This window comes from Bos taurus, chromosome 13 (assembly GCF_002263795.3).
Source record: "Bos taurus isolate L1 Dominette 01449 registration number 42190680 breed Hereford chromosome 13, ARS-UCD2.0, whole genome shotgun sequence".
NCBI lineage: Eukaryota > Metazoa > Chordata > Mammalia > Artiodactyla > Bovidae > Bos > Bos taurus.
This window is the reverse complement of record NC_037340.1, coordinates 57,484,176-57,507,403: the sequence shown is the minus strand read 5'-3', so window position 1 is coordinate 57,507,403 and position 23,228 is coordinate 57,484,176. Positions and strand designations below refer to the sequence as shown.

The 23,228-nt window shown below is 48.2% G+C and overlaps 2 protein-coding genes across 16 annotated transcripts in view; one reads left to right on the top strand and one right to left on the bottom strand.

The window, feature by feature from the left end:
* Window positions 1-23,228, top strand: part of GNAS (GNAS complex locus) — a 67,304-nt gene that overhangs the window by 25,217 nt on the left and 18,859 nt on the right. For 4 of the 11 annotated variants that reach the window (XM_025000300.2, XM_059892387.1, XM_025000297.2 and 1 more), the window contains exon 1: window positions 21,088-21,275. The gene's annotated coding sequence lies outside the window, so the exon portion shown is untranslated. 11 annotated transcript variants of the gene reach the window in all.
* LOC101909083 (uncharacterized) lies at window positions 5,327-21,049 on the bottom strand. 5 transcript variants are annotated; one of them, XR_009496951.1, is made up of 4 exons: window positions 20,656-20,849; window positions 18,634-18,918; window positions 8,722-8,861; window positions 5,327-6,688 (listed from the first exon to the last, which is right to left on the bottom strand). XR_009496951.1 is itself a non-coding variant. In XM_025001159.2 (3 exons), the coding sequence occupies exons 1-3, from the start codon at window positions 21,047-21,049 to the stop codon at window positions 8,043-8,045; spliced, it is 579 nt and encodes a 192-aa protein (XP_024856927.1). In that variant the 3' UTR covers window positions 5,327-8,042. The 5 variants fall into 5 exon arrangements, 2 of the variants coding, with proteins under 2 accessions (XP_024856927.1, XP_024856926.1); XR_003037846.2 differs by lacking the exon at window positions 18,634-18,918 and having other exon boundaries at window positions 8,722-8,869; window positions 20,656-20,823; XR_003037842.2 differs by having other exon boundaries at window positions 18,634-20,822.

Below are 23,228 nucleotides of genomic sequence, written 5' to 3'. Positions count from 1 at the left end.
TGAATGTTGATTTTGACTTTTTGCCTGGGACCAAGTGCAACATCTTTCCAAGGAAATGCTTAGAAGGCTCCGGGCAGAACCCAAAACAAATGCCAGACGCTAGGGGAAAAATTTTAAAAGTTGGATTGTCATAAAACTAATAGCTGTTTATAATTCCACACTTAGGTGATTTCATTTCTTCCTTTTTAGCTGCTAAAAGGGAAGCATATTAAGATTATTTTGTTTTGCAAACAAATGGCTAGTTTTAAGATGGACACTTGACGGAGGGTTCTCTTTTCCAGTTGGAGGGTTTCCTGATTCCAGAGGGCTCTCGGGATCTTTATCCTTGGGAGGTTTGGTCCGGGGTGGACTTGTTGTGTTCATCCTTTGCCATGCTCCCAAGTTACCCGGATTGTGGAGGGGGTGGGCAGAGAAGGCCTGGCTTCTCTGGAGGGTCCCAGGATCATGGAAAGGGTACACTGGGTGAACATTAGCAGGCTCTCATTTCCAGAACCTTGGTTGATTCCACTGCTCTATTCAAGGATTCCATGAATTTGCCAAGTGACAGCCAGGAAAGGCCAAAACTTGATTCTTAAAGTACGAACAAGCTTCCTCGTCCTGAAGATTCTGCCATGGTCAGGGGAAATACTTAAACTTGGTGGGCAGTCCTAGAGAGAGCCAGGAGGTGCATCTGTCAGTGTTCAACTTTATGTAGAAAGAGGTAATGACCCAAGGGACAAAGCCAAATACCTTGCAGACGTCTTATCCTGAGATTTAAGTTGACAGGTGGCACAGGTCTCGCTTTTTATTCTTTCTGACCCTAAAACCTTGATTCCCCAGAGATAGGGTCTGACTTCCCATATTAAGGCAGGCTCCAAGCTGGGCGCTGACCTTTCATTCTGCCAGGAAGTAAGGGTCGGGGAAAGGCCACCAGGACTGCTTCATTGGAGAAGGGCAGGGAAGGGGGGAGCTGTCCTATTCTCCCCGGAGGTCTGCCCAGCTCAAACCTGGGGTCAGAAATCAGCCTCTTAAGAGATTCCCTCATTTTTTCTTTGCTTTCTCGTTTTCTCTTCCTCTCTTTTGAAATTAAAAAAAAAAAAAAATTCTTATTTTAGGGAGGTTTCTGAGCAAGCAATACCTTTTTTTTCCTTTCTTTTTTTTAAGGGAAAGGGGCCAGAACACCAACTATTTAGGGCTGGGAAGTGGAGACAATAAAATAAAGCAAGGCTGTTCAGATCTGGCTGGCAGATGGCGCTCGGCTTTTACAATTGAGAGCCTGGCTTTCCAGAATTCATAGGGAGCTTGCGCCCAAGACAGAATTCCGCAGCCCCCTCCCCTAATCCTCTTTTCCAGGGTCACAGTCCCCGCCCCTCAAGGCCCAGGGATCATTTTCTTTTTTTTTTTAAGGTTTTCCAGTGGAACAATGGATCTCTAAGGACAGATATCCCTTTTAACTCGTGGTTCTGTTAGACCATGGCCCGTGCAAAAAAACACTATCACAGTGACCTCTAACCTCCCAGCCCTTTTGCATGCCCTGGGTCTTCCAGGAACCAGTTCTGAGACCTTGGGCAAATTGCTTATCTTATGGGTTCCAGTTTTTCTCATCTGAAAAAGGAGAGGACTGTCCTTTTCACTTTAAACTTCTTTAACTATCTTCTTAAAAGTTTTAATAGGACAGGTATGCCAAATAACCATCCTGCCCCACCACACTTACACACACACACACACACACACACACACACACACACACACGTCTTTCTCTCTTTTCTCTTAAAGCATCCTTTCCAAAATAGCAGCTTGTACAGGAAATATTAGGCCTGCCTTTTGCCCTTTGGTACCGAATTAATAATTTCTGGGTACCCGTCATTGGGAGAACTTCTGCAGGATGCACAAGAGGGTTGGATTCTTTCTCACCCCAATCCAGGGCTAGAAAAGAAATTCAGAGGTGGCAGAGGTCCTTTTGTCCATCAGAGAAACCCTGGGAGGTTCCTGGAGGAGTTAGCATTTGAGACAATATGGGAAGATGCTGGGAGATGAGGGAGTAGATTTTGGGATAGATACTCAGTGCTGTCTTATAGAGAAGATACTGGTTGAGGGTAAATCCTTACAGTTTTTTCCATTCACGAGAAAATGGTTGGGGTTTTTGAGGGTCTCTGAGATTTCAGGGCTAGTTTTTCTTTTCTCCCCTTTATGACCTTTCTCTGCCTCTCAGGGCTGCAAGCCTGTTGAGCTTTCAGGGGCATTCTTACTAAGAAGAGTTTTCCCCAGCTGAGGACCCCCACCCTCCATCTCAGGCCCAACCCTGGGCTTAAAGGAAGGTCACGTCCGTCATGATGAGGCCAAGTCCCGTGGAGAGACAGTGAGATCTGATGGTGTCCAGGGCCAACTTCCTTGGTTCCAACAGAATGGGCACCCCTTCCATTTCTCTTCTCCCCTCCCTGCAGCAGCTGTAAAATCATGAGGTCATCTATTTGAGAAGGGCCACGTGAACTTCCTCCCATGCCAGGACCTACCAAATCCTGTCACAGGAGTTCATTCCTGTTCAACAAAACCTACCCTCCACACACCATTCTTAAATACACCCTCTCCCCTTCCCCTTTATAGCTGAAAAAAAAATAAATGAAACTGAATAAAATAGACTCTACGCCAACAAGTTTCTCTTAAACTCCCAATTTCCTGGGGCTCCTTTAAAGTTTTTTTTTTCCTGCCCCCACCTTCCAATCCATAGCCCTGAACTTTGGACAAGGCAGGTTAACAAGGCTCTCCCCTTCCCCCAGATGGGGGTTCCTCTGGATGTGGGGTCCCTTGGAAAGCAGGGCAGGTGGGCTCCCCTGTTAAAGACACCTTTTCCGGGCCAGTAGAATTCTCCCCCACCAGAGGTCAGCAGAGAGCTCAGAATGACTGGGATGCCCACAGGAAGTGGGATCACTTAGAATTTTCTAGATGAAATGTAGCAAGGCCTACGGAAAAAAGCCCCAGGTTTTAGGGGGTGGGTACCTCAGATTAGGGTCTCATCCTGTTCTGGGTCCCTGGGAGTTTAGTTTTAACACCAGTGCTGCCATTTTGTACTTTAGGGAGACAGGGAGCTTAGGTCCATTCATTTGGTGGGTTTCTCTACCAGTTTTCCCCCCCTAGACAGCACACACATCTTTACCTTCTGGGGGGCCATGTCCTCTTAGAACCCAGTCTCCCACATCGGGCCAAACTACCCACTTTCGCTGCCCACAGGACTGGGAATCCACACCCCACACTTTCTCTGACCCCTTTCCCTTTTTCTTCCAGAAGTTGTACTTATTGTTAAAATGACATTATAATATTACAGGAAATCCACCCCCCGCCCTGCCCTTATCCTGTCAGGGTTTTATATCTCCTTATCTCCTCCTGTTCTCTACCCAGACATATGGATGTTTCTAAAGAGGGTACTGATGGCGGTGCGCAAACAACTTCACCTTTAACTCACCCCCCCACCCAACACTCACTGACTTCCTGAGCGCATTTCCCACATTCTCCATTGTGTCTTTTCAGGGTTCTTTTACTTGCTCAGCGCTTTCCCCTGGGGTGGGACAAGGGGGGAAGGAATCTGAATTCCTTTCTTTTCTGAACTTTTGTGAACTCAGAAGTGGAAAAACCAGCTCCCCTCCAAGCCAGTTCTTTCTAGAGGAAAGAGAGAAAAAGAAGGTACAAAAGGAAAGAGAGAGAGCAACATAGAGATGAAATTAAAAGTTTGAAAGAGAAGGAAAGAGGGGAAAGAGAAAGAAAGAAAAAGTACTTTTGCGAAATGTAGCTCTCAACGGGAGCCATAGTCCCTGCCCTCTAGGAACTTAGAATCTGGGAGGAGGAGGAGGAGAGGGGTCTGGTTACAAGGAATGGAAGCTGCACTAGGTCGAGGATGGAGCGCTGTCAGTCCAGGCTGAACGGCCAGCGCAGCTGAGGGGCCAGGCTGCCCTTGACTGAAGGCCTGGGGTGCAGGCCCAGGAATCCAAAGGGCGGGTGGGGAACGACACAACACATCGCTCCCTCCCCATCCCACCACCCTTCAGGACCCCCCCCCACCCAGTAGGACAGGGACTGGGGGCTGGTGCCGAATGCCAAGACCAATGCCCCTACCTCCCTTCCCCACCATCCCCTGAGCTGTGACCTCCACTCTTTCTACCACAGTTGGCCCTTTTTCACTTGCTAGAACATTCTCCTGACCCTAAAATGATTCCTCTATTTTTTTCCCCTTAATTAGTAATAAGCCCCCTTCTGGCACAGCCTGATTTTCTGAGTGTTTTCACAAGCCTTACCCAACTGAGTGGTTTGATTTTTAAGAAATCTGGCACCCGTTGGACCTTTTTGACCTTAAAAAAAAAAAGCCAATCTTTATGAGTTCTTTGATTTGATAACTACTCAAAACAAAGCAAAGTAAATTTTCAAGTTGAAAGTGAACACCCTGTATATTACGTATACCTCTCAGACGTTGAGGAAATCCTCAGAAGTTTATAGGTTAGTGTCCTCCAGAACTTGGCTCCTGCCAGACCCAGTATAGGCATTGTGTGCTTTTTTTTTCCTTCCTTCCTCCCTTCCTTCCTTTCTTCCTTCCCCACACTTTTGAAAAACAAGTTTTATTCTCCTGGGTATGTTCATTAGAGAGAGGAGACAATTCTGTTCTGTGAGGAAGGCGGAGGGGGCTTCTGCAAGAGGAGACAAGATTGATTGCTTTGAGCTGGGGGGGCCCTCAAGCATATCACACCCAGATGCAAATCTCTCAGGCTATTAAAAAAAAAAACACACACACACACAAAGGCTGATTTTAGCTTCCTGGCATTACTGGGGAAAATATTCCGTCAGCTGCCTCTGTGTCCTGTGCTTGATTCATTAGCTCAAGCAAAAAAAATAAAATTAAATTAAAATCTTATCCTAATTTGTTGTAGTAGGACCCCAGTCTCCCCAGTTTCGGCCTAAAGCAAAAATCAACAACCAAAAAACATAGTCCACAGAGGCAGAAGACTTTTGCTAGGTTGAACAGGATTCGTTTGTTCTCAAGGTTTTAACTTCCCTCCACCAGGAAAAGTTCACCCTTTTCCCAAGCCCCCAAGTTAGAAACGTGTTACTAATTGATTGGAGCTAAATTTGCATTGCTTTGAAACCCAGCAGAATGGCCGATTAAGGGGCGAGAGGGGGGGAAATGTAATTGCTAGCCTAATAGCCCAGAAAGCAGCCTCACCACCAATATGCTTATCGAATGGGCCTTCTGTGACCTTTAAGAATCTTTGGTGGGGGGGAGCGGTGGTGTGGGAGAGAAAAGAATCCTTAGGGGTAAAGGGTCATCATGGCTGTTCTTCAAAAAAAAAAAGAAAAGAAAAGCTTGTTGGGAAATGTTTAATGGGAATTTAGCATAAAATGACACACCTAATTGAAGGAAATCATGGTTCCAAGTGAAAACAGTTGTCACGAATTAATTTTTGACTATTGGCAGATCTGAGGTTTACCTCATATGTAGACTGTGTCCAACTTGGCAAAGAGCATGGAATACTGCCCAGTTCTCAGTGCAAATGCTCCCATTTTCTCTCACTGATAAGTCACTGCCTAATTGGGGGGTTAAATGAGATGTCGAAATGGCTGTGTTTCCTTTTTGCCTTTCTAGTAGCATCTCTTAAGTTGCAGTAGCCAAGCATGTGTCTGCCAGGCCTCTCAGAAGCATGAAATCCTTGCTGGGTCGGTGAGTTTGCCTTCATTTGGGCATTTTTGTTTATTCATTCATTCACTCAATATACACTAATAATGTGCCCTTCCCCATGGGGAAGACAAAGGTATAAGGCATTGCTGCTCTCTTTGGTCTTAACAATCAAAACAATCCCAGGAAGTTAACCATGCACCATTGCTGCTGGGTGATTAAATAGGAAATAGACACGGCAGGTAAGAAAAGATAGAAAGGTTGTCAAAAAACACAGATGTTGGTGGCCTTCCAACCCTTCCTCAATCTAGTTGAGCAAAGCAAATCAATGGTCACATAAAATATGTTGAGTCCTGATAATGAGACTGTAGAAAACCCAGAAGGATCAAAACAGATGTCCATGTGTAGATTCGACAGGCACACGGTTCAGATTTCCACATCAGTCCAGGACTGAACAGTTGTAGGTAAACAGCAGGGGTGGGACCTTCTCGAGGCCCAGTGTGGGTCTCAGAGAAGCTACCGAACCAGGCCTTTCTTTAGGAGGTGTTGCTGGGGGTTTGCTGGGCGAACTGAGGGGTGGACTTGCTTTCAGAAGGGACTCCAGAGGCCTGACCCTGGGATAGTGAAGCTCCTTCTTCATCCAGCTCCTTTAGCCAGCTCCTTCCCTCTTCTCTGATTTGTCTGGAGCCTGAGCCTTTCAGGATCTTCTGGGACTGAAAATCCTCTTAAGGGATAGCCTTAAATTCTTCCACCTAAGCTTAGAATCTTCTGTTTATGTCTAGGATTTGTATTCTGAGGGGTCGGGTGAAAAAGCATTCACAGTTTGCATCCAGAGGTCCTGAGGTACTGTGAAGTGTTTTCATCTTAGCTTGGGTCCTCCATCTTAGCTTCTGGGATCCCCTCCATTTTGGTTTTAGTCAGTCCTCCATTTTAGGTCCTCAACTGCCCTCCATTTTTGCTCCAGTCCACCATCTTAGGTCCTGGCCTGCCCTCCATCCTAGCTTCTGTCTTCCATCTTAGCTTCTGGGCTCTGGGACTCTTTTTCCTATTTTCCTAATGGAAATAGAGATACTCATTATTCAGGTTAGTATAATTAACCCCCAGTCTTTGCGGATAGAAAAGTGCAGAGTTAATTGCAGAATTTAATTTCCAGCTTTTCTCTCACAAATACTTTTCAGTCATCTCTTCAGAGCCTTGGAAGAGTTGTTTTTATCTATAGGGCTCTTGTAATACTCAGCATAGGATATGCGGTTTTTATAAAAATACGTGTGTGTGTATACAGATAGGTAAATAGAGAATTCTTATTTTAGATATAAGAGGAGGGAAGTGCTTTTGTGAAGGCAGTTGAACTGAAGGAACTCCCCAGACAACAGGGACTGGTTTTATTTCAGGAGTCAAATTCAGATTTACAGAATTAATAAGTTTGGGCTTCTCCTTGTTTGTGACATTTTCATACTTTTCACCTGAGAGGCACACTGCGAAATCAATGTGAATGAAAACCCATTTTCAGGGCATAATGTGAAGCTTGTTTACCAGCTCAGGGGGAAAAAAAAAAAAATCAGTTTGCCAAGTCACTTTGAAAACGTCCTTTATTACAAGTGGCTGCCTCTGTAAATGAATTAGTTATGTGCAATTACTTCCCCACCGCGGCCTGATGCTCTCTTGAATCCGGACCACTCTGCTAGGATACCTTGAAAACGTTGTCCATCCTGAGAGAACTGATTGTTAAGAGATGGGGCCACCAGGGCGCCGAGAACTGCAGTGAACAAATGGTCCCACTGCTGGGACTCGGGGGCCCCCGGCTGCAGAGTCCCTTTCAAGGACATCTGGACAGCTGAGGCTGAGAAGACTGGATTTTGCTTCCTCCTGCTCAGGGGTGAGCCTGTAGCAAATTGGAGAAGGGGGCTTCTGGCCCCAGGCCTCCTCACCCCCCTGCAGGTGGTTGTGTTCTGTCAGTTAATCCCATTAGCTAGCAAAGGCTTACGGGGCTACCCTTAAGGGACATTTGCATTTTAATAAAGAGCTCTCTGAGGCCAGAGAGCTGAAAGAGTCACGTTTTTAATAGTGAAATAGAATTCTAACAAGAGGCTGGGGAGGGAACATTTGGGCAGTTGACACCCGAATGCTTCCCCCACCCCCAGCTCTGTGCACCCCCAAGCAGTGAATTCAGCAAATTGGCTCCCTGCCCCCACCGCCCCGTGACCCCAGGGCTTGCTCCCCGCACCGCCCCCCCCACCCCTCCACCAGCTCTCCAGGTACAGCTCAGTGGATGTAGGAGGGGGCCTCATCCAAGTGGCAGAGTCAGGTCCACATCGAAGCTTCAGGTGCCTGACTCATTCCGGCTCAGGCCGGTAATAACAAGCCCCATGTTTTTCTCCAGCGTCCACTTCTCTGACACACAGAATAGTCAGGAAGTAAAAGATTCGAGTACTATACAGCTGCTTTGCTTTCTCTAAAAAGAAAAAAGAAAAGTCGGGGGTGGGGAGGGAGAAAGGAGCAAGGAGGCAGGAGACTAGGCCGGCAAATAATGATGCCGCAAAAACAAGCTTATTGCTGGTGTGTTACATAAACAGCCCCACCATCCTTTGCTGCAGCCCAGGGAAGAAGCTGTGCTGTAGTGACACTTGGGCTAGTTTCACACCTGAGCCTGGAGTTACTCAGAGGTGCATTAACAACTAATGATTCAATCGAGGGAGGCCTGGATTGCCATTTTGACTTGCCACATATTAGCATACCCTTCTAGAAACCCGGAACCTTCCAATTAAGCTCCCCAGTGAAACTCAGAAGGGGCCTTTCCAAGATGCCTGATATTTAGGAAAAGGAAATTAAGCTAATTGTGAAAGCGCCTGACATGTTTCCTTAATATCTAGGTAGTTGAAGGCTAGGATTGAATATTATGAATTCCTCACATGATAAGTGTTTGAATATATGTCATGGCTTCCACACATGGTTTTCCAAAGGTGCAGCTCAGAACTACTCAGGGCCCTGGCTTACTCTGCCTTCTTTTTTTTTCTTTTCTTTTTAATCTCCTTTCTTTCCTTTTTCTGCCCCCCCCCCCCCCCACCCAATGTTACTGCATTGCTCACCTGAAATGTCCTTTTCAGAAAGTTCTCTGATAGCTCACAGGCTGGTGACGTCTTCACAAAATGAGAGGAGCTGAGATTGCCAGACAGGGCCCTGGGCACTGCAGTGGCTGTGACAGGCAGGAGTGTCACCCGGCGGAGCTCTGTAGCCCTCGGCAGGCAGGAGGAGGGGGGCGCATTTCATTATGCGTGGAAGTTATAGCTTTATTTCAAACACAAACATGCAGGCCAGCCAGGATATTAAATACGCAGTCACGCTTTCCCTCTGGGCGAGGAAGGCGCTCGGATTTTGTCTTCATTCCAAGCAGCTTCCTTCTGCCCCTTAGATAAGTCAACAGGGAGAATCGACCTCCAAGTGTGGCTACATTGCGACCCCCTGACAACGCCTGGGAGGGAGGGAGCCGGCATGATGAGCTGAGGGCACCCTTGCTGACGGGGAAGACGGCCTCACAGCACCTTGGCTGCTGCCGCAGAGAGGCCGGCTCCAAAAACATCGATTTTTCTCCCTACTCTCCCAAGGTTAGGATTCTGCTTAGAACTCTCCGCTTCCTGCTAAAATTTCCATCACCAAAGGGCCTGATTTCAGGCAGAGAAAGGACCACTTTAGCAAATGAGAGGAGAGGAAAGCTGAGGGTCATTTCAACTGCGGCAAAAATCAGCCATGCCATTTTCCCTGACAGCACTTTAATTATGATGAAAGAACAAGATGGGTTTTGGTTGTTTTTTTTTTTTTTAAACCAAGGAGGCTTGTGCTGGGGGGAAGGGAGGGGGCTCTGAAGAGATATGAGGGGAGTGCCAAGCGGGCTGTCACTGCACAGTGATGGATACGCCGAAGGAGGGAGGGAAGCCCCCTGCCCGTGGTCCCGGGTCCCTGCCCCAGTTGTGCTGGTCAGGCCGGCTGTTTGTAGCCAGGGCTGAGCCTGGCCTGGGAAGAGCCCACAGGACAGGCCTTAGCCAGTGCCTCCTGAGTGCTGGCTTCTCCTTTCCCCTCTGTGGAGTGAACTGTGACTTTAACCTCGAGCTGGGGGAGTCTCGCTAGTGTTCTGCTCCACTGGCTTTTAAAGCAGCTGAGGGGTTTTCAGTGGTCACATATCTCATTGTTGAAAATGGTGGGGGTTTTTTTTTTTTCTTTTTAAAGTCAGGTTCTAGGGCCTGGGAGCTGCAGAGGAGGCCAGAGAGAACCCTGCAGGTCTGAGGGCTGAGGCCCGAGCTGTAGCAATGGGAAAAGAGGTGGAAAGCAGATGTTAATCAGTTTCTTTCAGCTCTGGCAAGAATCAGGGAAAAGGCCCATTTCCCCTTCCACCCACCCTGCCTTGACCTTCGACCTTGAGCTCTCAGGAACTCCTCCCCCACCCACCCCCCCAGCCCCTGAAGGTGGCCCTGGGATTCAGACTGGCAGTATTTAGAGAAAAAGAAAAGTGAATTCCAGACTCACTCTCAGCTGAAAAGAGCCTTAGCTCCTGGGCTTGGGAATGTGAGGAAGAGAGCAACATGGATCCATGGGGATCCTGCCCATGGGGCCCAGGAATGGAGGGAGGTGGTGGGGCATTATTTCAGCCCCCTCCTCCGTTTTAGAACCTTTTCATGTCCTGCAGACACCAGGTACTGGCTGCTGGAGAGCCTCTAGGACAGAACTACACAAAGCAGGAGACGTGCTGTGACCCTGACTTTGTGCCTCTGAATTACCCAGTGTCTGTTACACACGCAGGCAGAGCACCCCGGAGGCTGCGGTAAACACTCAGGGCCGTAGTTCCCCCAGCCCTCGGGGGTGGGGTGCTCTACGCCAGCAGGTTCTTCCAAACAGTCCATGACTTTTCCAGGGTCCCTTCTGCCCCTCTGTGAACCGTCAGGCTGATACAGACCCTTCCGGTTGTGATGACAATTACCAGGCAGAGGGTAGTGAGACAGCAGGGACCTAGGGCTCTATGGCAGGAGAATAATGGGCGTTTCCCAGTGAAGCCACTTTATTTCTTGCACTTCGCCGAGAGAATTCACAAGCCAAGTGCAACACCCGCAGGATCTCACGGGAGGTGGCAGTGGTCTCAGGGTGCAGAGACGCCTCCTTTTTCTAGAACAACTGCAGCGTCCCCAACTGAGCCCCGCCAAAAGGCAGATTCTTTATCTAGATGCTCGGCGACTCTGCCTGCTGCAGAGATGGAGGAACTGTGATCCTGCTGATTTCAATGGACCGGTTGAGAAAACACGAGAGAAAAACAAATCTTTTTCTCAGTTTTCTCTTTTCTGCTTGGGAAACAATATTAGGGGCTGGCAGTTGGGTCTGCATGGAGAAAGATACAGGGGCAGCATCCTGACCTTCCGCTGTGTTGGGGGTCTGTAGGTATTTTAGAGGGATTTTAGTTGGGAGGGGGGAAAAAACAGGCAAATAAGATAGAGTCTATGGGGTCAAAGCAGGCCACATTAGGAGATTGTACCTTTTCAGTGTCTGAATAAGAATCGTCTGAGAGGATTTTGGGTCTCTCTTAGAAATAAATAGGCACTTTGGAAAAGGAAAATATCCTGTTCTTTAAGAAACGGGGGTGATCGGTTAATGCCAGGCGGCCGTGATCTTAATCCTGTCTGAAGAATTGGTCTCATTTTTCATGTCAAAATTAATATTGGTTGAGATTAGATGGCTTCTTAATTTAGACCATTTGCATTTTACAGAGTGCTTAAAAGTGGTGGTGGGGGGGGGGGTGGGCGTCAAGCCATTTTATGACGGCACCAGAGCCAAATAAATAGGACCATATAAAAAGGTTATATTGATAACCTTTTACAACATCCATTCTTTTTGCCCTGTCTTCGCTCTGGCAAACTTTGAGTCATTTAGCACAACCTGAAAACTCGGATTTTCCTTGCTCGAAAAATGTAACGCTTCCTACTATAGTATGTTTTTTCTTGTCGCCCACAAACTTCCTCTTCTGGTGACCCTTCTGACTTTTTGTGTTCTTGACACTGAAGCATCCAATCAATTTGGTCAAAAGTCCAGTTGTGAAAAAGCATCTGGATGTTTTGTCCCCAGACAGCCAGTTTGTGGAATATTTGAGGATCAGCTCATCTGACCCCCTCCCCTGACATTCCTCCCCCGCTCCCGCCCCACAAGTAGACTTATTTTTAGGGATCAGAGGAGACAGACCTAGAAAGCCAGCCTGCTCTTTGAGGAATGAGGAACTAGAAGGGGCATGAATAAGACGTGAGACCCTCGTGCTTTCTCTGCAGTGGCCACCTGGAGTCTGCTGCAGAGGGGCAGAGGGTCACCAGTCTTCACAGGCAGGCACACAGAGGGCAGTCTTTGTGATTAGGCTCTTGGCAGCACCATTGTCAGGGTCAAGATTTATCTGGTGCCTGTGGCCACCTTAGCATGAAAAGGAGGCTGAAGCCACCTGCCCTCATTTTGTCTTAGATTACCACCAGCTCAGGGCAGCTAGTGAAAAATACGGACGAGGAGTATTGCTTTCATAGGAAAAAAAAAATTGGTCATGATTCAGTTTCTTGAAAAAGTGCCCCCCCCCCCAATCCTTTATTCTCAGTCACCAAAACTAGGACTTGATCGTCAATCTCTTCTCTTTCTTTCTCATTTGGCTAGCTGATTCAGACTCTCTGGGCTTCAGTTTCTTTCAATAGCCAGGCAGGTGGGGTAGGAAGGGGATGCTAGCGGGGGCAGAGGAAGGGGGAAGGGCTCCTTGGCACCCCTCCCTCCTGGACTTCAGTCTCAGGCAGAGTAGTTCTATTTGCAGACAGCTCAGCCAAAGCAGAGCATTGCTATTTCCCCCAGATGCTGTTTCCAATCGATCTTACTCATTTTCCCTCTGGGGTGCAGGCAGGGCAGAACCCAAATCTGCTCAGACTTCCCAAGCCACCCAGCCTTAATCTTTTATTTTTATTTTATAGTCACAGAACCTTGAAGATACTTTTTTAGCAGTTTAACCACATACCGAGAATTCCAGGGGGAAAAGGTCAAGAATTGATAACTTTCCTTTATTAAGAGTTCATTAAGCAGACCTCTGAATTCTAATAATGACAAATCAATGTCACATTGCTAAGAGGAAAAAAGTGACAGCTGGGTGGTTTCACAGAACTCAGGTGTTGGGAGGAAGGTACAGCAAGGGTTCACCTATAGAGTGATTTTGTTTGTTTCCCTGGGGTTTTCATGTTGCTAGTACCTTTTTTGGTGTTTGTAGTTTTACTGAAAACGCATATAGTTTTCTCTCACTATCTCTTCTACTTTGGCATCCATTTTAGAAATTAAATTTTTGTTGTAGAGTTCTATTCTTTAGCTTTCTTCTTCTTTTTTACAAAGTTCCCTTCTCTGCCTTCTGTACCCTCAGTAAATCTAGAGGATATATAGTTATGCCAAGGTGAGGAATACACATCTATTTAGCACATTTAAGAATGTGCAAGGCAAATGAAATATAAAGTTATCTTATATCTGAGATGAAAACATTAAGTGTCCTTGGGGATCACCCTAGTTAGTTCACAATTTGGGTTTTTTTTTCCCCCTGTTGCATTCAACTAACTTGTGGCAGATCACTAAAATGTATTTAAGCTGATTACTGATTTTTTCTCAAAACTATTTAAGAAATTCACTTTGAAGGCTGAGACTTTCAGTTCCCCTGCTCTGGAGCGCCCCCCTGAGGTCTGGGTTAATAATAACACCATGATAGGAATTTGCAGCTAACTAGTCGGTCTTTGTGCCCAGTCTTGAGTAAACTCAGAGAGTTGGTGATGGACAGGGAGACCTGGCGTGCTGCAGTCCATGGGGTCGCACACCACTGAGCGACTGAACTGAACTTGAGTTAGGTCTTTCTAGACTTTAGGATGCTTTGAATGGTTATGAGTAAACAGTATCCATTTAGCTTGAAGATTAGATGTCTCTGCATCCCAACTAAGTTTTATATCAGCTTCCTCTGAAAGATTCTTTCACGAGCTTTTTGAAGCAGCTCCCAGGGAATCCAATTATGAAAGCATCCTGTACTCAGAAGGTAGAGGTTCACCTTTTCAGAATAAGGGAGCAGCAGCTGCAACCATCATCTTCATGAGAAGCATCCTTATTGGAACCAGGCCCCAAAGTGGGACATTTGTCAACTTCTGGAGGTGGTTCTCTGTTCATCAGCCACCTGGCACCATCTTGCCAAAAGATAGGGACCCCATGCCTTTGTGGCTGGTGGCAAAGACGAAAGAAAGCTTCATCTGGGCTCCTTCTTGACTACCCAGCCTTCTTCTTGTCCTCTCCAAACTACTAGGACACCCTATAGGCATTTTGCTCAGGCCAGACTTTTGACAATGCAGAGTTGCTCACTTCACACCAGAGCTCCCAAGGTTTGGTCTGGAGCCTTCACTGGCTTTCCTCAAAAATCAGCTGCCTTCATGAGTGACTGCTGATGTCTAACCCCTGGTCAGATGAAGGGACCTAGTGAAACCTTTGCCCTGCCACCCCACTCTCAAGGTGTTCATGTCTTCTATCGATGAAGGGCTAGTTTTCATTTCTTGGTGTTAGGTCACTGCAACCCTGGGATAAAAATAGGTATAGTGAGTATGTTACAGATTAGACTCCGAATTTCCAGCTTTGTGCCACTTCCTCTAGTAATACCAATTTTGGTGACACATTTCCTAGAATCCCAGGCTGGCTTCATTTGCTAAAATCCTCCAAGGACAGATCTGTTTGCTTTAAAACCTAGAAGGATTTCAAATCAGACTTCTCAGCTCCCACTTCCTCTTCCCCGTCTTCTGTCTTGATTTTCTCGTTTTATATTCAGGGAGCAGGGGCCCCATCCACCCCCTCCCCACCCAAGGCTGGCGTTCTTGTTGACGGCTGAGCACACATGGTCTTCGATGTGCAAAAGGCCCTTTCCTGGCTGGCTCCAGAGTTGCCACCAACGAGTCGAGGGGGAAAACTTGAGTTAGGCCTCACAATTTCAGCCAAGCTGGGCATACATCGAGTACACCTGTCACTTGAACCAGTGTCCAAAATGCAGCCCTAAGGGTCACAGCTGTGGCATTATTTCAGCATGAGCAATTCAGTATTTAATGTTCCTTGGAAAAATAAATCATTCCAAGCAGCTACTGTTCACCTATTAACCCTTAGAGGATTTCATAGAAGGAGCACGGGGATGCCATCCATAATCTTCTTGGCCAGCAACATGCACTTCCCAGTTCTGTCTTTTAAAAGACCATTCCTTATATAATAGAGAACAGGGAGTTGCAAAAACAGCATCCTCTTGCTTTGTGGCAGGCGCAGCCTTCCGGGGTGAGAAGTTAGACTTTCTTTTTCTCTCATTTATATTTTTACCTGCGTGGTACATAGCTTTCTACACAGTGGCATTCCATTTCTTTCCTCTTTTCATGGTAGCTTATATTAGCCTGCTATCACTGGCAAGTCTTATTTTACAATTAAGCGCTGTGTGTGTGTTGGGGGTGGGGTGGGGGGCAGTTCATCATTAATCAGATCTTGGGATTTCATGTGAACGGCCCCCCAGAGCGACCCACATTTTAAATGTATCCTCTTTTCTGTCACCTGGGTCTTCATAAATGAATTGTCCGTCTGCAGTTAATCCAAACAGTGCAAATCATTCTGAAGGCTGAGTGGTCCCCCTTCTGAAAGAAAATGGCTATATTTAGTTTTTTAAGCAAGCCTGCTTTGTGTTCTTTGTAAAGTCAGCGACATTCTTTCAATTTTTTCGGTGTAATTAGCACAAAAGGAGCCGTAATCTGAGAAGGTAGTAGAGACTTCAGCGACCAAGAAACAGGAATGTTCGAGAAAGCGGGCAGAGGCCGCCTTCCCAGTTCTGGGCGGCAGGCAGAGACCCTGGGACGTGGCTGTGGGCACAGCTGAGGTCTGTAGCTCGTGAAAACATCTCCTTTCCATCTGATTCCAGCCTGATTGCAAATGCCCGTTGTTTCAGCTGGCTAGTTCTCTCTTCCTCATAACTTCCAGAGGTCGGCAAAGACCTGAGGAGCTGCTGTAGCATCTGGGCTTTGCTGAGTTGAGTAGCTCCTGGCTCATCAGGCAGAGGGCTGTGCACACCGCCCAGTCCTCCATGGACCGCCGGCAGAGGCGAGGGCACTCTCTGGGCAAATACTGAGTTGTGACCAAACAGAGGCTAAACAGAGATGGATGGGGGAGAGGCAAAGCTGGGGCTTCTCTGGGAACCAAGCATTTGTGCCCCTCAAAATAAAAACCCAGGGAAGGAGGCGGAGCTAAACTATAATTACACATTTTTCTATTTCATTTTCAACATGTGTGGGCAAACACAGAAAGATGAAAATATATCCACAGTTTTAGATAAATGTGTGACTAATTATGTCCCATTAATTGCTTAATTCTGGGTTTACCAACAACAGATGGAAGTGGGTTTGGTGGTGGGGGGCGTCGAAGGCAAGTAACACCCACAGCCCCATCAGAATATTACTTGTCCCAAACTGAGGCTAGTAACTAATTGCAAGCCTGTTTGAAAACAGTCATCTACACTTGGTTGGTAGGTAAATACAGTAAAAACACCAAGATGGTAAAAGTTGTATTTAGCAGTTATTTCCTTTATACACAAAACAGCACTTAATTAAAGGAAATTTATTACCTGATTCATCCAGAGTATTTAACGCTCTAAACACTTAATTATATGGGGCTAAACTTGAAGAATTGAATGCAATGGGAAAAAAAAAAATCCCAAAATCTTTAAAATCAGAACAATTAAAGGATTTCTTTTCAGAAAGTTATCTTATTAGGACTTTAGGGCTCTCTTGATTGCACCAACTTGCTTTTTGTTTTTTCCTGTTGGTACTTGTTTAATAAGATGTTGAATCAAAATGCCATTTAACTAAGACATCTTGTGAACAAAGACACAAGTGAGCTGACCCAGTACCTATTGTTAACTAGTCCTCCCTGCATTATTTTCCATCCTGGATGAATTTCTATCCTAAAGGCCAAATTAAAAGTTTGAAGCAACAGGCTTTCCCATTACCTAACAAAAGTTAATTTGGTTTAGGAAAATTAACTCTTCTGCTATAGAGTGGTAACAGTTTTACATAACTCACCCCTCAATTAGGACCTCCAGTAAGAGGGTCCGTTGATCTGTGGTTGATGTCAGTAAGCCCCTCATCCAAATTATGTACCTTGAATCTTTGCAGGGCTATCATGTGTATCATTATTAAGGTTTCAGTTTTTAAAAGGAACAGTGTAGACTCTACTTTATTGTGTCCCTCTTTCAAAGTGTTTGGTGACTTTGTTAAAAGTCCAGTCCTGGGAATGTCATGAGAAAGGCACTAAGGGTCTTGGGAACTGGGCATCATAGAGACCAGGACATTCCTCTCTTTGATGGTGTTCCATCCATCAGAGTCAGGAAAGATCCATCAAGACACTAAAGACCCAATTTCCCTCATTTTGTGAACCATGCTTTTAAAATGTTTGATCCGTATCCCAAAGCCACTGGCTCAAAAAATTGGGTCCAAACACATTGGCCAATGTGCCTCCATATTTTGTTTTGATTAGAGTGTATTCTAAGTTAAAAATAAATTATTTTAGAATTAATAGGAATCAAATTGGGGAATTTCATGTGGCCCTGTAGTTAGTTCCTTGATACCAGCTTTTGAAAGGAAGTTTTGCTAACTTGAACACCATGTTTAGCTTTGAATGCAAGTTTAGGGTTACCTTGTGGTTGTCACTGTTAACTGGTGAGTGTGACAAGGAAAAAAATGCCCTAGATAAGCAGTACATTAGATTTTTAAGAACTTTATGGGATTAAGTAACAGAACCTTCTCATCAGGGATTAACTAGGAAGGCTTTTTACAATACCTGCTTCATCATGTGTATAGTACAGGTTTCAAGTCACATTCATTTGCAACAACAATTTCTAGTTGTTGCAAATTTCTAATTAGTTCTAATTTCTAACTAGTCATTCTAGTTAAAGTGCAAAATGTACTTTAAAAGACAGAAAGCACCATTGAAGTACTAAACATTATTATTAAAAACTTACAGCTAAAAGGTTTCTGTTTCGGTGGAAACCTATTTGTTTCCTAGGCTATTAAAATAATATCATAATTTTATTTTCTCTGGAACCTCACATGACCCATCTAATGCAGTCCAAGAAGAACACATGCTTGTCCAAAAACTTAATTACACCATTAAGTGTAAAAACGTTTTCAAGATTCTGAGCTATAGCGAGTATATTGCTTCTAAAAGCAGACGAGGCATTCTTTCTCAGACAGGAAGATGCAAAAAAGCCAAGGAACGCATCCACCCATAAATATGAAGTTTACAAGACCACTAAAAAAGAAAAAGAAACCCCTTGCCAATCCATCCATTGTTGTAAAGTATGCTTTGCTGGAGGGAGCTGTTGATCAGTGTGTATAGCATGGGACCCCCGCTCTGTTTCACAAAGTCATAGCCGGGGGTGACCTAGTGTTTAGGTTACGGGTATGTTATTATCCCCACTTGCTGGCTTTGGCAGGGAGCAGGTCACCTGAACCAGGCACTTTACACCCGGGACATTCTGGCCCTTTGCCCCTCTTCAGAGCTTGAAATTTCCACGACTTCCATCTCTCCCTGAGCCAAACAAGAGGCCCCTTCCACTGGAAAACTCTCCAGTCTGGACTGTTCCAAGAATTATGCTAATGGATTGCTCCACTCTCAAAGCATAAACCAGGCACTTAAAATGGTAACAACCTATTAAATAAATCACTAATTCATATGAAAAGGTCATGCATGGTGGCCTCTGAACCTGAAAGCCTTTTTTAAATTTTTTTAAAATTAAAACTTTTAAGGCCCTGGGTAGGTCAACTGCTAGAGTGAAAACTGTAGACAGTATCAGCTCACCATGCCAATTAAGTAAAATCTCATCTTTCACTTTGTGTCGGGTGAAAACAGACAGCCGAACAGACCACAAACGAACTTGTGTTTCAGAGCTCTTAGTGGCCTTTGCTTACCTGTAAACCATTGATTCCACCTGCTGTCATATATTTACAAAGTAAATGCTGTATTTGTTCATCAGTGGTTGGTCATAATATAGGTGAAAGCTACACTAAAAAAAAAGAAAAAAAAAATTTTTTTTTTCCAAGAATGGCCTGCCAGGTTAGAAGTTGAAATGGCTGAAGCCTGACCTTGCTTTATACATTCTAGGACAATAGTCTTGATTGTACTTGCCTGGAATATGTGTCAGCATATGACATGGGACAGCTTCACTCCTTTCAAAGTTCAGGCGGCATATTTATCTAAAAGGGGGGAGATGGTAACCCAACTCAGGGATTTCCAAATAAGAAGACTTTTCATTATATTCTTTGTAGTAATGTGTAGCTCCTGGCATAAGTATCAAGGTTGTATTGGTTACTATTTACCTTGTTCCTCTTAAATACAATGTATTTGCTCTTCAGCCACATTAGAAGCAGGAAAGGAAGATGCTTTGGAACAAATGGAGCTTAACTAAAATCTGGCCTGTTCCTCCTCCTCATAAGCCTTCACCAGTTTTTAAAAATGACAGTCGATCAATTAATCAAATTCAAGCAAGAGGTTTTTATTTAATAGGTAAAGATAAAAACTCAATCTTTAGGTAGTCTCTAATCTAGCTGGTGAATGACTAAGTCATAGTTTCAGGCAGCCTTACTGTGGAATTTATTTATGAGAACATTCTGGTCTTTAGGGTGAATATTTTTATCCGTTTTTGTTTTGGTGGATGACAGTTCCTTTGAGGTTTCTGTCGACAGAAGGTGTATATTTGTGTGGAAAGAGAGGACATATCCAGAGCGTGATCAGAACCTGGCTGATTTGGGAATGGGGGTGGAAGGGCAAACACAGCAACTTTTCTGCAGAGTCCGACAATGTCTGGGCCCCGCTGTCAGGAGAGGTAGCAGATATAGATAGACCATGAGAGTCTGGAGTGAAGATTTCGCTTCCTGTTCTTAATTCCGAGTGTTCTCTGCTGACTTTGAATTGCCCTGCCATCTCTCAGGTTCACGAAGTGAGGCCTTGTAGAAGGGGGGTGGGCGTGGGGTTTGGAGGTGTACCTGATGGGGTCAACAACAAATAATAGGGGGCACCTTCATCTGTCACACTTTTTCTTATTTTGAGTTGAGCAAACTGGGGGAAGGGGGGAATTTCAACAGTCCCGTTGAATGATTAACAGTGCCTTTCTATTTTCAAAGAAAAACTATAGGGACAATTTACTCAAGGCCTCTGACCCAACCAATCAATCACCCCACCCCCTAGGTATGTTAGCTGTGTTTCCATTTACAAATAGACTGTTTTCCTCTTTTTATCCTCCCAACTTTTATCCAAAGTTTTAATGACTGTTTCAAAGTGAAAGAAAATTAAAGAACGGAGAGAGTAGTAGTCGTGACTACTTGTGAATTTGGGTTGATTGGCAGGTGACCCGTGAACCACCAAAGGCAGTTGCCAAGGTCTTAGACTGGACGTCCTGGCTACTCTTGACTCACCTGGGTACCAGGTGGGCTGCTGGGACCAAACATTTATTGAATGAATGAATGAATTGTACCCAAGCAGACACCCGCTTGACTTCAAACGACTCAACCAAGGTCCCAGGAAAAGTGAGCCACCGCCCAGCCGTTGAGGACTGACTCGGTGTCACTGCCCTTAACCCACTGCGCTGGGTCTGCAGTATCCTTAAATGGGACAGTGCTGGGGTGGGGTGGGGGAAACACTTGAAAGTTTTTAAACAATTCTCAAACAAATTCGTGATCAATAAACTACTTTTCCATCTGTTCCAGAACACCCCCAGCCACCGCGGCCCGCGGGCCCAGCCACGGATAACTGGGACACCCTGGCCCACCACCTCGCCAACCCGGGAGGACTCCAAGGGCGCCGACCCCGTGACCTGCCCACCAGCGCTCGGCTCTCGCGTCGCCGGCTTCACCTTGCGATGATGCTCGTTCCGCGCTCATATCACACCGCACATCGCCTATCACGCGCCGCGATTAATTAGTGCCGACACCTACCTCCGCGGGTGCGCGCCGCTGGGAGGGAGGGCTGGGTGGCCGGCCCCGCGCACGCTAACCGGGAAGCGGGAGGTAAGGAGGCGCGCAGCCGGGCGAGCGCCGCCGTCGCACACTTTGCACGCCGCCCAGGGCTACACCACTCACCGAAAATTGGGAGGCAGGTCTGGGAGGCGGGGTCCGGCGCCCACCGCCTTGGGCGCCCCCAAGCCCCCCAGCGCCGCATCCCCCACGCCCCGCGCCCACACCTGTGTGGCCCCCCGCACCCGCCCGCACCCCCGGGGTGCGCGGCAGCCCGTTTGGGCACGTCCCCGGCGGGCCGATTTTTCGGCTTCCCCTTCGGTTTATAGGGGCCGCCGCGGTGGGTCCGTCCTCTGAAGAGAGGCTGGGGCGTCATCGGGCCGCTTAGGAGCGCTGCTCTCCGGCTGCACGCTCAGTCGCGTCGGCACCGCGGAGCGGGCTGCGTCAGGTGGCCGGCCCGGCGCGCTGCTCGCTAGCTGGCTCTCCGGCTCCGGGCGGCGGCGCCGTGGCTGGAGCGAAGCCTCCCGGCGCGGGGCGGCGGCGGGCGGCCGGCAGGCAGGCAGGCAGGCACTGCCTTGCGTGTGAGTGCACCTCACTCACATGTAAGTCCGGGGGCACCGTGGCCTCCCGCGGAAGTGCGAGTCGCCCGGCGCGGGGCAACAGCCACCCGGGCCGGGACAGGGCAGGGGCGCCTCGGCGCTACCGCCCTGCCCGAGCCTTCGGGGCACCCCCCAATTCTCTCTCTTCTCTTCTCTTTTCTCCATTGGCGTGCCCAAGAGCCTAACCAAGGAGCGCCTGAGGGTAACAGCAAACTCGTGCCATCGCGCCTTGTGCACTTTTTCTTTTTTGAGTTGTTTGACATTTCTCGGTGCTTTTTGATTTCTCGTATTGTTGGGTGCTTTTTGGTTTGTTCTCACCCCTTTTTCGTTTGCTCATCCGTTTTGGCGCTAACTCTTAGGCAGCCAGCCCAGCAGCCCGGACGAAACCCAGCAGCCGCGCTCCGCGGCCCCCGGGACAGAGCCGCGGGGATCGCAACAGACTCCCCCGACACGGGGCGCACGGGGTCCGGCCAGCCCGAGGCCGGGGGCAAACAGGGCGCCCGGGCCAGGCGAGAGCCAGGCACCCCGAGGTGGCCGAGCCGTCATGCTGAAGATGGCCATGAAACTCAAAGCTCGAGCGTTGGAGAGCGAGAGGAAGACAGCGTTGGCTGCGGCCGAGGTGGCTGCCGAAGCTGCGGCGGTGGCTGCAGCGCTGGCCGAGCAGCGCGCGTCGCGGAAGAAAGGGGTAGCCGAGAAGCCCCCGAAGAAGTCGGAGCAAGAGGCGCCCGGCGAGAAGTTGCTAACCGAAAAAGAGAGGCGGAAGATGGAGAAGAAGCTGCTGGAGAAGAGAAGAAAAGAGGAGAAGAAGAAGGAGAAGGAGAGGAAGAAGTTGGAGAAGATGCAGAAGAAGATGAAGAAGAAGGGGCTAGAAGCCCAGGAGGAGGCCCGAGGCCCGGAGGTCGCCGCCGCAGCCGGCGCCGCCGCCGCCGTCGAGGGCGCCGCGGAGGGCGCCGCCGGGGTCGGCGTGGGCGCCGGCGCCGGGGCCACGAGTAGGATCTGGATTGAGTGGGACACGGACTCGAGTGACGAGGACGACGACTACGACGACGAGGAGGACGACGACGACTACGACGACTTGATCGACGCCCTGCGAGGCTTCAGGAGCGCCGTGTGGGGGTCCGGGCGGCTGGAGATGAGCGCGCTGAGCGCCCACCTGCCGCTGCTGACCTTCCTGGTCTTCTCCGTGCGCAACCCCGCGTGGGTGCTGGACTTTCTGCTGCACCCAAGCCCGGACGAGGGCCGCGGCTGCGGCTTCTTTTTTGGGGCGACCTGCTGCTTCCGAATGTTCCTGGGCTGCGCCTTCTTCTCCTTCGTGGGCGGCCCGGCCAAGGCCAAGCGCAGAGAACGAGGGCACTCCGGGGCCTCGGGTGCCTTCGGATCCCGCCCTGGCGCCCGTCGCCGGGGGCGCGAGGAGCGGCTCATCTAAGTCGGACCCCCTCCCCCTCCCCCAGACACCACCATCGCTGTGTAGTGTGGAGTTTTATTGAGTATTTGTGTATGTGTGTTTGGACACATTTTCCTTTTCGGTTGCTCTGTCCTTTGGTTCGTGCTCGCCTCGCTTTTTCCACACTTCCCTGCTCTCTAGCTCTCTCTATGTCTCTCACTTCTTTTCGAAAATTTTCCTAAGTCCGGGCTCTGGCTCGCACTCCCTCCCCTTCCGCCCACCCCGGCCCCTCGGCGGCGCCCGCGGGAGGGGAGGGGGGCGCTCGGCCTCGGGGGCCGCAGGGCGACGCGGCCCGGGGGGTGGAGCGTTGGCGTCGTGCGAGGGGTCGTCACCGGCTCGGAGACGCCCCCTCTCCCCCCGGAGGCCGGCCCCGCTTGGGGCCCAAGCCAGGGGGGGCGAGGGGGCGTCTCCCGGTCCTGTCCCGTCCCGGGCCGGACGCGGGCGGAGGGACCCCCCTCCCCGGGTACCCGGGGGGGCGCCTCCCTCCGCCAGCTCCCGCCCTCCCCGCCGCC

Coding starts and splice junctions, on each gene's coding strand:
- LOC101909083 (XM_025001158.2), bottom strand. CDS start 21,049: ATGACGCCCCAGCCTCTCTTCAGAGGACGGACCCACCGCGGCGGCCCC. Junction 8,862..20,655: donor AGCGGCGCGCACCCGCGGAG/GTAGGTGTCGGC, acceptor CGAGGGCTACAG/AGCTCCGCCGGGTGACACTC. Junction 6,689..8,721: donor TTCTGAAAAGGACATTTCAG/GTGAGCAATGCA, acceptor TATTTCCATTAG/GAAAATAGGAAAAAGAGTCC.